This window comes from Dipodomys spectabilis, unplaced genomic scaffold (genome assembly GCF_019054845.1).
Source record: "Dipodomys spectabilis isolate Male_0828 unplaced genomic scaffold, ASM1905484v1 ptg000288l, whole genome shotgun sequence".
Taxonomy (NCBI): domain Eukaryota; kingdom Metazoa; phylum Chordata; class Mammalia; order Rodentia; family Heteromyidae; genus Dipodomys; species Dipodomys spectabilis.
In genome coordinates, this window is record NW_024870965.1 from 614,157 (window position 1) to 626,959 (window position 12,803).

A 12,803-nucleotide genomic window follows, 5' to 3' on the forward strand; every position below is an offset into this window, starting at 1 on the left:
AGGCTCCCCTTCTCCTGCGTGTTCAGCTGCCCTTGGAAACGTGTAAGGCCCCCAGCCCACCTCTATAGGCATCCATGTGAATGGAGGGAACGTCTTTCTCAGTTCCCAAGGGAAATTTTTATCAGGAAGCCACCATTTGTTCAACACTCTGCCTTGTCCTGGACACCCCAGGAACCATCCCTCCCCCTGCCAGGAAGTCATTTTACAAGAATCCCAATTTAATAGAAAGTCCCATAGAAACTCCATGGTAACTCCTTCACAACCCTGGATCCTCGCTGCCCTCAGTGTAGCAGGCCAGGAATGGACCAGATTCTGTCTTACTTCTGGTATGACCATTGGCATCAGGCTGCAGGGCCACAGGGGCTGGAAGGCATGGTGGGGGGCAGTGCCCAGAGGCTCTCACCTTGGGCAGGGAGGAAGGGAAGAGCTGAGGCCACATTCCCAGCCCTGCAGCAAGCATCTCAACTGGAGGACTTGGTCATGTAACCCCAGCTTCCCTATGCAGGAGGACAGGGGCTGGAAGACCGGCCTGTGTCCATGCAAATGGACGTACCATCCAGCTGCTCTGGAAGGCACTGAAGGGCAGGGCTGGCAGAAGGACGGGACAGGGAGCAAGGGCCTAGGCAAGAAGCCCAGAAAGGAGAGCCTGGATGAGTCTAGGGCGTGCTGGGCTAGCCAGCTGAGGGGTGAGGCCAAGGTGTGCATCCAGAGCGCCTCGGCCAACGGCCAGGGTAGTCTGGGAGCTGCCCTTCTGGTCTCTCGGGGTGCGGTGGGTGGAGCAGCAGACGGCAGGGAGGGGCCATGATGAAGAGAAGCAGTGACCCAGCCCCGTGCTGACAGGCTGCTGTCAGCACCCAGCTTGTGCTGCACCCTGCCCCTCTGCCAACCCAAATTCTAGCTCTGTCCTTTGACATGTCCTCCTGGAGTTTTGCCTTTCCTTTTACCCTCCCTCCTCCAGCTGGTGGTGCTGCTTTGAAATCCTCAGAGCCTGTGGCCCACCAGCTGTCTCTGGGACCAAAAGCCATCTCAGTGCAGACTCCAGACTGGGCCCAAGGAGGATCCTAGGGAAATAAGAAATAGGACTATGGTGTGGATTGACGAAGCTGGGCCCCTCTTGCTGCCCCCCCCCACCCCCACCCCAGCGCCCCACATTGCCTCCTCTAGCTGTATGACTTTGAACAGCCACTTACCCTCTCTGAACTTCACTTTCCTCATTTGTAACAGTAAGTTAGTTACACCTACTTTCCAGGTTCTTGTGACCAGCAATGGATGTTACATATAAAATGTGCCCGATACACTGTAGGTCCTTAAGAAGAAACAGAACTTCTCCTGCCTCCTGCCTAACTGCTCAGTCTTGCACACTCTAAGCCAATCATGCAGAGCCACATTCCCAGCTCAGGCCCTTGATTCCTGGCCTCACAGTCCTCCACTGTCTGCTCTCCCTGGCATTGGGCCCATGTTCCTTCATGTTCCTCCATGTTCCTTGTGGCTTCTCTCCTCCTGCCCACACCTCTCCTCTCCGCCCTACCTTGAATGTGTGGTTCCAACTGTTCTCTGCCACTAGTGTCTGTGGACACAGCAGGGGTGAATATTTAGAGATTCCCCTAGTTTAGTCTCTCCGCTCATCAGAATTGACAAGCAAGTTCTAGGAGGTCTGGAGGTGTGGGCTTGCAAATGTTTGGGTCTTTGGGTCTTGCCTTCCCCTTTGTAGGGGTACAAGTTGCCTCCTGTCTGTTCAGTAGGCGGTGGAGTAGGGGGCTGGGTGATGGAGCTTCAGGCTTCAAAGAGAAACCAAGGTGGCAGAGCAGGAACCTAAGCTTCACGGGGTCCCTTGCTGGCATTGCTCTGCTGCTCTGGGCTGGGAGAATCGCTGGTGTTCAGGAGGTGGAGTCGCTGCCCAGAGAAAGGCCGTGGGAGCTACAAGGCTGGCCAGGAGCTTGGGGTGTGTGCCCAGAGCTGAGCAGGTCCCTGCATTCTGTATCTCACCGTCTCCTGCCCTGCCCAGCCTCCTGGTGGTGTGATGAGTCACCGCCCTTGCCTGCAGGCAGGGCCGCCACACCCAGGGCAGCTGGCACTCCCCACAGCCTCTGCGTGGAGCTGCTGGGCAGGCAGCCTGCCAGAACATGGATGGGCACTGCCAAGAGGCTCCACGCCTTGAGCCAGGCCAAGAACCTGCTGAGTGTTAGAGGCTCCTGTCTGCACTGCCCCATGGCCCAGCCAGGTGGCTTCTTCATAAGATCACCAGTATCAAGGAATGGCACCTATGAGAGCTGAATGCAATCAGGCCTGGGCTGCAGGCTGCTCCCAAAGGGTCTGGAGTCTGCCCTGGGCCTAAGCAGGTAGCCACTACCAGTCATGCATGTTTGTCACTGCTGCTTCTGCACGGTGGCTCATCGGATCCTACCACAACTCTTGTCCTCAGCCCAACCCTGTTTCTCCCCTCCCCCTCAGCCCCCAGATGTGCTTGGTGAGAAGTAGCTCCTCCCTCTCCCGACTCTTAGCGTATGGGCACTTCTCTCGTGCTCCTTGGCACATCATGCTGTCCTGCTGTGCACCGTAAGCATTCTGCATCACCAGCACACCTACGACCGCACTCTGAACATTGACATGGCCCAATAAACGTCTATCTGGTCAACCTACATTCCATTCATGTGTTCTGTTACAACATCCCTGTGCCCAGATGCCACATGGTGAAGAACACCCACCATGCCCAGCCTTCAATGTCTTCTAGATGGGGCCTGGACCTGGGCTCATGTTAACAGAAACCCCTCAATTCTCTGACACCCCATTCATCCAGTCATCTCCACTGTCAGGCGGTTACTCGGCAAAGCTGGGCACAGCTGGGCACAGCTGGAGAGGCCCCTCTCACTCCTTTCCTAATTGGCATCTGAACATGCTTGGCACCTACTGATCCTGATCTTTTTTTTTTTTTGTCAGTCATAGGGCTTGAACTCTGGGCCTGGGTGCTGTTCCTCAGCTCTTCAGCTCAAGGCAAGCGCTCTAACACTTGAGCCATAGTAACACTTCCGATTTTCTGGTGGTTAACTGGAGATAAGAGTCTCACAGACTTTGCTGCCAGGGTTGGCTTGGAACAATGTTCCTCAGATCTCAGCCTCCTGAGTAGCTAGGATGACAGGCGTGAGCCACTGTCACCCAGCTCTGATCCTGGCCTTGACTGTCAGACATCAAGCATTTAGGAGACTCCCTGCCCCAAGGAAGACCTTAGGCAGTCTTTATCATAGAAGATTCTGTCTTCCACCCTACAGTTTTAGAAGCTGGTCAGTCAATCAGTGATTACTGGGTTGAGTTGGCAAGATGAGTCATTTTGGAATTCTTCTAGTGTCCCCCAGATGATAGCTTAAGCCAAGTGTACTAGCTCCACAGCTCTTAGCTCTAGGGCTCAGGCTGGAGCTAAGGAAGGGGCTAGAGATGGTGAGTGAAGTAATGGGATCTTTAAGGATCTAGGGAACACTGGACACCACAGAAATTGGAAAGGTGAGTTTGCAATTCAGGGTAAAGGGCTTTTAAGAAATACTGCAGAGGGAATTCATTTGATAACTCTGAAAAAGAGTGAATACATTTCGAATAACCATTGGTTTCATAATTTTGCCTCTGTTTCTTTTCCTTTCTACACCATATCACGGTAACACTTGCCATCGATGGGAACTAGTACTCCACTTAGTGATTTCCTGACCTACACAGCTGGGGATCTGCCCTTCAATCCCTCCAGAATTGCGACTGCCCCTTCCCCTCTGTTATCTTACCCCATTGTAAGGACGAGGGGACTGAGACTCACAGAGACCATATGGCTATGGTTAGGGGCAGAGCTGGGCTTCAAAGGAAGCTCTTTGTGCCACACCCTACATGTAATAAGACATTGCTGGGGAGCAGAGAACTGTCCAAGTGCACACCTTTCAGTGGATGCTTTGGTGGGCTGAATGGTTTCACCTCTCCAAAAGGAAAAGTGTTCATATCCTACCCCTTTAGGACCCATGACTGTGATGTGTTTTAGAAAAGGATCTTATGATACAATTAATCTGAAGATCTTGAGCTAAGGTCAGGTGTTTTTCTAAGTGAACACACAGGGAAAGTCTGAGATGCAGAGCCAGAGGCAGGGATAGGACTTACATTAGCACATGAAAAACAGTACCTGGGCCACCAGCGGCTGGAGAAAGGGTGAAGAGAGCCTCTAAAAGGGTGAACCTGGCCAGCACCTTGATTTGGGATTATGGTTCCCAGAACTATGAAAGAACAGTTTCCTATTGGGTTTTGTTTGTTTTTATGCCAGCACTGAGGCTCAAACTCAGGGCCTCTTGCTCTTCCTTGGCTTTTTTGCTCAAGTCTGACGCTCTATCACTTGAGTTGTACCTTCAGCTTTTTGGTGGTTAATAGGAGATAAGAGTCCCAGAGACTTATTTTCTGTCTGGGGCTAGCTTTGAAGTGGGATTCTCAAATTTCAGCCTCCCAAGTAACTAAGTGTATAGGCATGAGCCACTAGGTCCTTGTACGTTTCTAGTGTATTAAGACACCAGGTTTATGGCAATTTCTCCAGCAGCTGTAGGAAACCAATACTGACACTAACTCTGAAACTCTCCCAGCCAGGCTGTGTGAGCTGTCAGCTTGCCCCAGCAAACCCACTTGGCATGTAGCTCAGGGGGTGTGAGACTCATAGAGGTGGGGGTGGGAGATACTGGAATGACATAGTCCCTCAGCAATGACACAAAGCAAGGACCAGCTGGCTCCTGTCTAGCCCTGGACAGCCAGCCTCTCACCCCTCTGCCCTTCCCCTGTGACACCTACCTTTGTTTTTATGCTTGGTTTCACCATACACCAAAGAAGAATGATGCTTCAGTGGGCCTGAGCAGAGGGAAGCGGCTATAGCGACATCACCATCCATCAGGAGGAATTTATGAAGCCAGTTACACCTGTGCCAGGAAGTGGGCGGGGCTCAGCCTCTAGTAACTGCCAGTCTTTCAGCCTGGTGGCCCATCATTTTCCTACTTAATAGGATGTCTTCAGGCAGTTAAAGGTAACACAATTAAACACAACAAGAAAATATAATAGTACTTTGTCTTTCAAAGCCCTTCCTTTCATTCCGAGAGCTCAGGCAGCTTTATGGCCCTTGGGAAGCTTCCTCTTACTCCTTAGATGGATGAACTGAGATCCTGAACAGGAAGAGAGCCAGAACAGAGGCTGGCCAAAGTATCAGGTAAGGCTGCCAGGCAAGAGTTTGGTTCCGATGGTATTTTGTGGATCTGAAAGATCACCAGACTTTAATTGGAAGCTTTTAAATTATATCCTTCAGGATTTTCTGCATTTTCTTGGAGGTGGTCAGAAGAGATGGCCTGCCCAGCTTGGTGGACATAAAAGGTTGGTAGGGCCCTATCTCAGATAGTACTCTATCTGAGGGAGATAGAGTACTACATGGTGGTCCTAGCTACTCAGGAGGCTGAGATCTGAGGATTATGATTTGAAGCCTGATGAGACTCTTATTTCCAATTAACCAGCAAAAATGCTGGAAGTAGAGGTGTGACTCAAGTGAAAGAGCACCAGCTCTGAGCAAAAAAGCCCAGCAAGAACACAAGGCTCTGAGTGCAAGCTCTAGTAGTGGGGCACACATGCAACACACACACACGCACACACACACACACACACACTGAATGGCAGGGTTCCTTACTTGACCTGGGACTATGCAAAGGTCTGAGCCTAACTTGTCTGTCCACTTGCTATGTGACTTTAGACAAGTCACTTGCCTTGTCGGGGTTTCAGTATCCTTGCTTGTAAAATGAGAGTGTGGGAGTGGATGCTCTCAAATCTTAATCTAATCACTGAGGAATCTTGCTAGATGCAGATTCTGGGGTAGCAGGTCTGAGGCGGGGCCCAAGGCTCTGCATTTCTCACAAGCTCCCAGTGGACACCACGCTGCAGATCTTCTGAGCACGCTTGAAGCCAGTCTCAGGCAGGCCATTCAATCATGATCTCTAAGATGCCATCACCCCATTGTTACCACCTTCCTCAGGCGGCTGCTGGAAGAACAAATAGGCTAATGTGTGTAAGGGCACATTGCAGGCTAAACCATCCATCTTCTGTAAACATAGATCTTCTTTACAAAATGATTACCAGGGCAGGGAATGAGGCTTAGTGGTAGCGTTCTTGCCTAGTGTGCATGAGGCCCTGGGTTCGATTCCTCAGTATCATATAGACAAAATAATAAAAGTTTAAAAACATGATTGCCAATAATATGAGCAAAACTTGATATTTGGGGCAGGGTGGGGGGGAGGCACTGGTGGCTCACCCCTGTCATCCCAGCCACTCAGGAGGCTGAGATCTGAGGGTCACAGTCCAAGGCCAGTCTGGGTAGAAAAGTCCGTGAGACTCTTATCTCTAATTAACCCAGCAAAACAATTGGCCGTGGAGCTGTGGCTCACGTGGAAAAGCACACCAGCCTTGAGTGAAGGCTTGGTGTTCAGAGCCGAAGGAGTTGGCTCAAGATCAAGTTTCAGCATCTCACCAGCTAAGGACTCCCCAGGTACACACTGCACAAGCGGGAAGTAAACTGACCTTGTGGACTTGTTGGAAGGGTCAAAATAAGAGGATGGAGAGCAGCAGGGCACAGAGGATCCTGGGCATGGAGGACCACCTGTCACCTGTCTTCCTGTTAACCATCAGAAGTCAGGAAGATGAGGTTCCCTTTTCAACCTTAGCTCTAGTGAGCTAAGCTGCCGGGACCTGAGACAATGGTCACTAGTCCCCAGGTTGCTCCTACAACACCAGGAGCCTCCACTTTCCTTCCCATTCTAGAGACTGGACCACCACATCCTCCCTCCCCCACCCGCACTGGGAGGGTCTGTGGACATGGGCCTGACCAACCACACCCCTAGCACTGGGGCTGTGTGCAGGAGGGAGGCCACTTGGCTTGAGTCAGGGAGATCCACCTTTCTCTTCCGGTGGAAACCAGCCTGTTTCCTAAAGGTGCTCTGGGCTTGGTGGGAGCAGCAGCCAGTCTCTCTGGCATGGCCCCTCAGTCCCCCGTGATACACAGCTTCCCACCCTCTCCCAGGCCTGGACAAAGACCTCCTTTCTGCAGGCCCTGGATTTCCCTTTTCTCATTCTTTCCCCTAGCATGAGCTACATGCAGACAGACAATGAGGTATTGGAGAGCGGCAGGCTCTGTGCAGCCCTCTGGACCAGGCCTGCCCTCGCTCCCCCAACCTGTGGCAGTGAAGTCTGGCTAGGTCTAAACAGAACAATTACCCTAATTGCTGTTTGTGCTAATTATATTGTCATCATTGGTCTGAAGGTAGCATGGGATTACTCACTCCGCTGGCCATGGAACAGGAGCCTCGCTGCAGGCCAGAGCCCAAGCTGTTGAGGGGTTGGGCCAAAATGCCGGTGGGACTTCATGTGCCCAGTTCCTCTGTGTCTCTGTCAACCACGTCTCCCACTTTAGGCCTTAAGGACCCTTGACCCACAAGGAGATACCTTGTAGTTCCTAGATAGGAAGATTCAAGTGTATGTATGTTCTGTGTTCCCATAATATATTTCAGTGTGCAACCCTCCCTTCCCCCCCCCAACCCCGAATTCTCTATAATCAGTTCTGCTGAACTGAACTCACAGGCCCTTTCTGATGGTAGTGGTGGAAGGTGACAGCTGACGACCAAGCAAACTTGCTCACTTAAGGTAACTGAGTTAGCCTGGATTCATTCAATTGTTTGGTTGAGTCAGCAATTCAAAATGGAAACACCCTATCAGAGCAGTTCTTGGTCATCTGAAGGGAGTTTCCTCTTTCCTCCTGTCCCAAATGTCTGTCTGAGGGAGAAGAGCAGTTCCAATCTGTCTTGTTTTTAGAATCGTTTGCACGTTTGAGCTAAGGGATCAAGAGAGCTCTCAGGGACAATGGCCGGACCCCACGCCTGCCTTGCTGGTCCTGGGCGCTACTTTTGACAGGAACTCGTCCTTGCTGGGTGTGCCAGCCTGCAGTGATCTGGCTGCCATGCTCACTCCAACAGTAACTCCCTGGCAAATCTGCCAGTCAGCATTCTCAGCCTCATTTGTATGTGGAGCATGTGGAAGCCTCTAGATACCCTGCATGCCTCATGAAGGCTTAAGGAGTCAAGGGGCAAGAGCTGAAGGCCATGCCTAGACATCTCCCTCAGTTGTCTTTCATCTGCTCTTCTTCCCACGACGGCTCGTGATTTTCTAGGTCTATGTCCTGCAAGGTGAGACACGACTTTGTATAAGGATCACCCACCAAACCGTTCTCTGGGTATTCTCACTTGAAGGCACATCACCTGCCCTCTCTTCTCTGTTCCTGAACCTGGTGGTGGAGAGTGAAAGAAGCTCCCAGTCTCCTCAGTCAGGGTGCAGAACGGTTTTCCTTCTCTTTCCTCTTCTTGCCCAGTGGAGTTCTGTCTGCCTCATCCTTTCCTCTACATCTGTCCATGGGCAGTAGCTTCCTGACTTAGCCTAATCACAAGAGAACTACAGGGAAAGGAATGGGGGAGCGGGGGGAACCCTGGGGATGACATCAGGAGAGATTTGAAATTCACCGAGTGCACTTTGCAGAAAAGTCAAAGCAAGCTGGGAACGAGCTGGGCTCATTCGTTTCTATCCCAACATCTCCTTCCTAGCTATGCCTTTTCTAGGCAAGAGAAAGCACGTGCAAAGGCAGAGATGTAGGAAAGGTTACGGGCAAAGCTGGAGATGATCACATGCCACACAAAGGAAAATCTGTACTGTTACTCAGGAGTCATAAAAGTGATATTGGACTGTTGGGGTTCAACCTTCTGAATGACTCTCCTTTCCAAATTCACCTGGATACAACAGCTCATTTTTGTCCATAGATAGATAGATACACACACACACTTATATATACATACATACATACATACGTATATACATAGATGAGAGAGTGTGTTAGTCTTGGGGCTTGAACTCAGGGCCTTGTGTTGTCCTTGAGCTTTTATGCTCAAGGCAAAAAAGTACTCTACCACTTGAGTCACAGCTCTACTTCTGCTGATTAATCAGAGATAAGAGTCTCATAGATTCTCCTGCTTGAGCTGGCTTCGAACTGTGATCCTCAGATCTCAGCCTCTGTAAAAGCCAGGATTACAGGTCTGAGGCACTGTCACCAGTTTTTGTCCACTTTATTAATAGCATAAAGAACCCCACTGCTGAGAGAGAGAGAGAGAGAGAGAGAGAGACAGAGAGAGAGAGAGAGAGAGAGAGAAGAGATTTAGTAGAGCCACAAGAATAAAGAGATGGTGTGAGCCTCTGCAGACTTCTAGCTGGCCGCTTGGGCAGGCTTTTGGCACCTGTATGTTTGGGTGCCATGATAACAAACCATGGACTGTTTCGAGTAAGGGCGGGGCCTCGGCTTCAGAGAATAGAAGCAGTGATGACAGCACCTCCATTTACTGGGTGACTCCACCGATCTGGCTCTCATCATGGTCATGTCTCTTCTGGCCAGCGGCCAGTGTCCACCCTCTCTCCGACGCCTCCGGTGGACACTTCCCTGTGGACGAAACCTCTGTGAGTAATGAGTCATGCTGGGACCCAGACATGGTACATGGGAGTCTGGCGGTGGTGGAAAGAGCCAGCGGGCCGGACCGACTTTTCCCAGGGTGAGAGCCTCATTCTGGAGACAGCCCTGCCAAACTGAGGACCCAACACCTGCGCACAGACAGGAACGGTGCTCCCGGAGGGCTCCTGGGGCAGTTCTGCGTGTGGGAAGCCTGTGGTCACTTCTACAGAGGCTACCAGTTCCATTTCCTATCACTTGTCAGGCCTCATATTGCTTATACTGACTCCAAATGAGAGAACATTGGCATCATCTGATGATACATGTTTTCCCAAAGGCCCCCTTCAAGCCAAAGAGTGTCACAGGTGATAGAGCGCTTGCCTAGCATGTGCAAGGCCCTGGGCTGTGTTCCCAGGCCCCTCAAACCAGGCAAAACAACCACAACTCATTTTTAGGACTCCCTTCAGGTCTGAAATGCGGGCTTTGAAGGAATACCTGAGTGTGTGTGTGTGTGTGTGTGTGTGTGTGTGTGTGTGTGTGCGCGCTGGCACTACAGCTTGAACTCAGGCCCTCACACTCTCGCTTGGCTTTTTCACTCGAGGCTAGCGTTCTACTACTTGAGCTACAGCTCCACTTCCAACTTTTTGCTGTTAATTGGAGGTAAGAGTCTCATGGATTTCTCCTTCCCAGGCTGGCTTCTAGGTTCCCCCCCACCCCCACCCCGAGGAACCAGGGTTACAGACCCGAGCTACCAGAGCCTAGCTCCAACCGATTGATGAACACTTTTTAATCATGGTAAAGAATAGGTCACACAAAAGCCACTATTTAAGTTATTTTAAGTTAGTGCATTTGTATCGGGAGGAACAACAGTGCTCTCCATCTCCAGATCTTAGGTCATCCTAAACTGAAAGTGACCCCCCTCCCATTCGCCCCCCGCACCCCCTCAGGCCCCAGCAGCCACATTCTACTTGCTGTTGCTGGGATTCCTCTATTCTATGAATCTCTGCTAAGTAGACTTACATCGTGCTTGTTATTTCAGTCTGGGTTATTCAGCGTAGCATAAAACATCCTCCAAGTTCCATCATGTTATATAGCATGTGTCAGAATTTCTTTCCTCTTTAAGGCTGAATAATATTCCACTGTGTGTACAGACCCTATTTTGTTATTCTTATTTTCCTTTATCAATGGACACCTGGGTTATCTCCACCTTTCGGTCTTTGTGAATAATAGCAGTATTATACAAATATATAGCCAGCTCCCCGTTTTCCATTCGCATTGTCTGACACGCAAGCATTTCTCCCACTTTTCACTCTGCCACTCCACCCTGTTTAGTTGCATTACCTACAAAGCCTTCTCCATTTCTACCTTTCAAGTCCTTTAGCTTGCTCAATTCCAAGAGTCTGCCTGCTACTAACTTACACTAAGTCCTGGAGAGGGTGTCTCCGTGAGCGGAGGGGGTTTGATGTGCGTGTCTCCTCCAGGTGTAAAGCTTGCTCTGCAAAACTCCACCTATCCCATCAGGAGCGGCTTTCTAGAACCACCCACCAGGTATTACACACCTGCTCTGCTTCCCTACGCTTTACGTTTCTCCCCCCACTTCACACCAAGTTATGTTTTCTGAGTAATTTTCATTTCTCTCACTGTAATTAAAGCACATTGTTATCTTGTGTTGTCCTCAATAAGCTCCCAGAACAACCCCTCGGAGCCCTCTGTAATTATACATTTAGAAGTTCTCTAGGACCTGGGAAGTTCATATAGCTCCAGCCTCCAATCACCGCATTCAAAACTCAGACATCCGTTCTGTGGGCCTGTGCCCAGAACATGCCAGGGAGAAACACCAAGACTGGAGAGGAATGAAGCGTGGCCTTGTCTCTGGGGAGGCCGTAGGCAGGAGGGCAGGATTTATGGGCATGAGGCAATCCAGGGAACAATACAAGACAGATGTGATTCATCTGCTTTATATCAAAGCAAAGAGAGGGTGTGGACCGAGCTGCTCATGTTAGCATAAGCAATATGAAAAGAAATAGCACAGCAACTATGAGAACATGGTAGGGGGCAGGGCATGGGAAGAAAGGCTGGGATCGGGCCGGAACACAGCATGGAAAAGCTAGGCGAAGAATCGAGTCTGAAAGAAAACTTAAGCTAAATGCAGAAAGAAAATTCCTCACTAGTGTTTCATGTGTCAAAGTGTGTTTATGGGGTATGAATTCAAGGACTAATTATAAAACCCAATGAGATGAAAATAGATATCGGTGTTAGGAAAACAAATTGAGAAGGAAAATACAATTACCTATCTAGTAAGTGATTTCAAAAGTAACTGCCAAGGCTTAAGGTAGAATTGGCAGCATGGGAAGGCTTGAAGCCATCCCAATAAACGCAGAGGAAAACTGAGATCGGAACAGCTAGAGAGAAAATGGCGGTTTGGAGATGAGGCTCAAGTGATAGAGCAACAGCCTTGAGTAAAATAAGCTAAGTGGGAACTCAAGACTGAGTTCAAGTCCCAGTACTAGCACAAATGGAAGTTAAATGATTTTTTTAAAAAAGCAAACAAATAAATATAAGAATAATTATCTGGAGGTATAGCTCAAGTGGTAGAGTACCAGCCATGCAAGCATGATCACAAGATCCATGAATTCAACTCCCAGTGCTGGCAGATGTGTAAGCTCATTCTGAACAGACACTCAGTGAGCTCTGGCTGACTCAAGCTAAGGAGCCTGGGAACAGAGGACCCAGGTGAGAAAGGCTGGTGGCTAACCTTGGCTCTATTTAGAGACACATTTGTTGCAGAGCAAAACTATAAATGTGTAACACTCCTAAGAAAATGATGTAAGCAAGAAAAATCAGGAGGTGGAAGAAGGGCAGGGCAGGCACGGAAGCACAAGGGACCATTTCTTCTTTCATACTAGGTCATCAGCCAGATGATATAAAATAAAAGCATAATTTGAAAAAAATCGATGACTATAGCCTATAGAATGAATTTTTGAGGGAAAGATACTGAGGTTTGAACTCATAGCCTCGTCTTGAAATGATTTTTAAAATAACTTTTTATGAGCTGGGTGCTGGTAGCTTATGCCTATAACCCTGGCCTCCTTCTGGAGCCCAGTTGACGGTCTGGGGACAGGAATGAATGGGATCCAGGAGAAGCTTATTTTTTATTTTTATTTATTTATTCTGATGCTGGTTCTGGAGTTTGAGCTCAAGTCTTCTTGCTCTTGTTTGGATTTCATACACACACACACACACACACACACACACACACACACACAAATTTGGCACTCAAACA

The 12,803-nt window shown here is 49.6% G+C and overlaps 1 protein-coding gene across 1 annotated transcript in view; it reads right to left on the reverse strand.

Moving 5' to 3' along the window:
* Positions 1 to 256: 256 nt before the first annotated feature.
* Positions 257 to 12,803, reverse strand: part of Igfn1 (immunoglobulin like and fibronectin type III domain containing 1) — a 76,536-nt gene continuing 63,989 nt past the window's right edge. The window contains exons 25-26 of the mRNA XM_042701180.1: positions 554 to 619; positions 257 to 363 (exon numbers count right to left, since the gene is read on the reverse strand). Coding sequence (XP_042557114.1) covers positions 257 to 363; positions 554 to 619 — 173 coding nt within the window. The remainder of the gene's footprint in view (positions 364 to 553; positions 620 to 12,803) is intronic.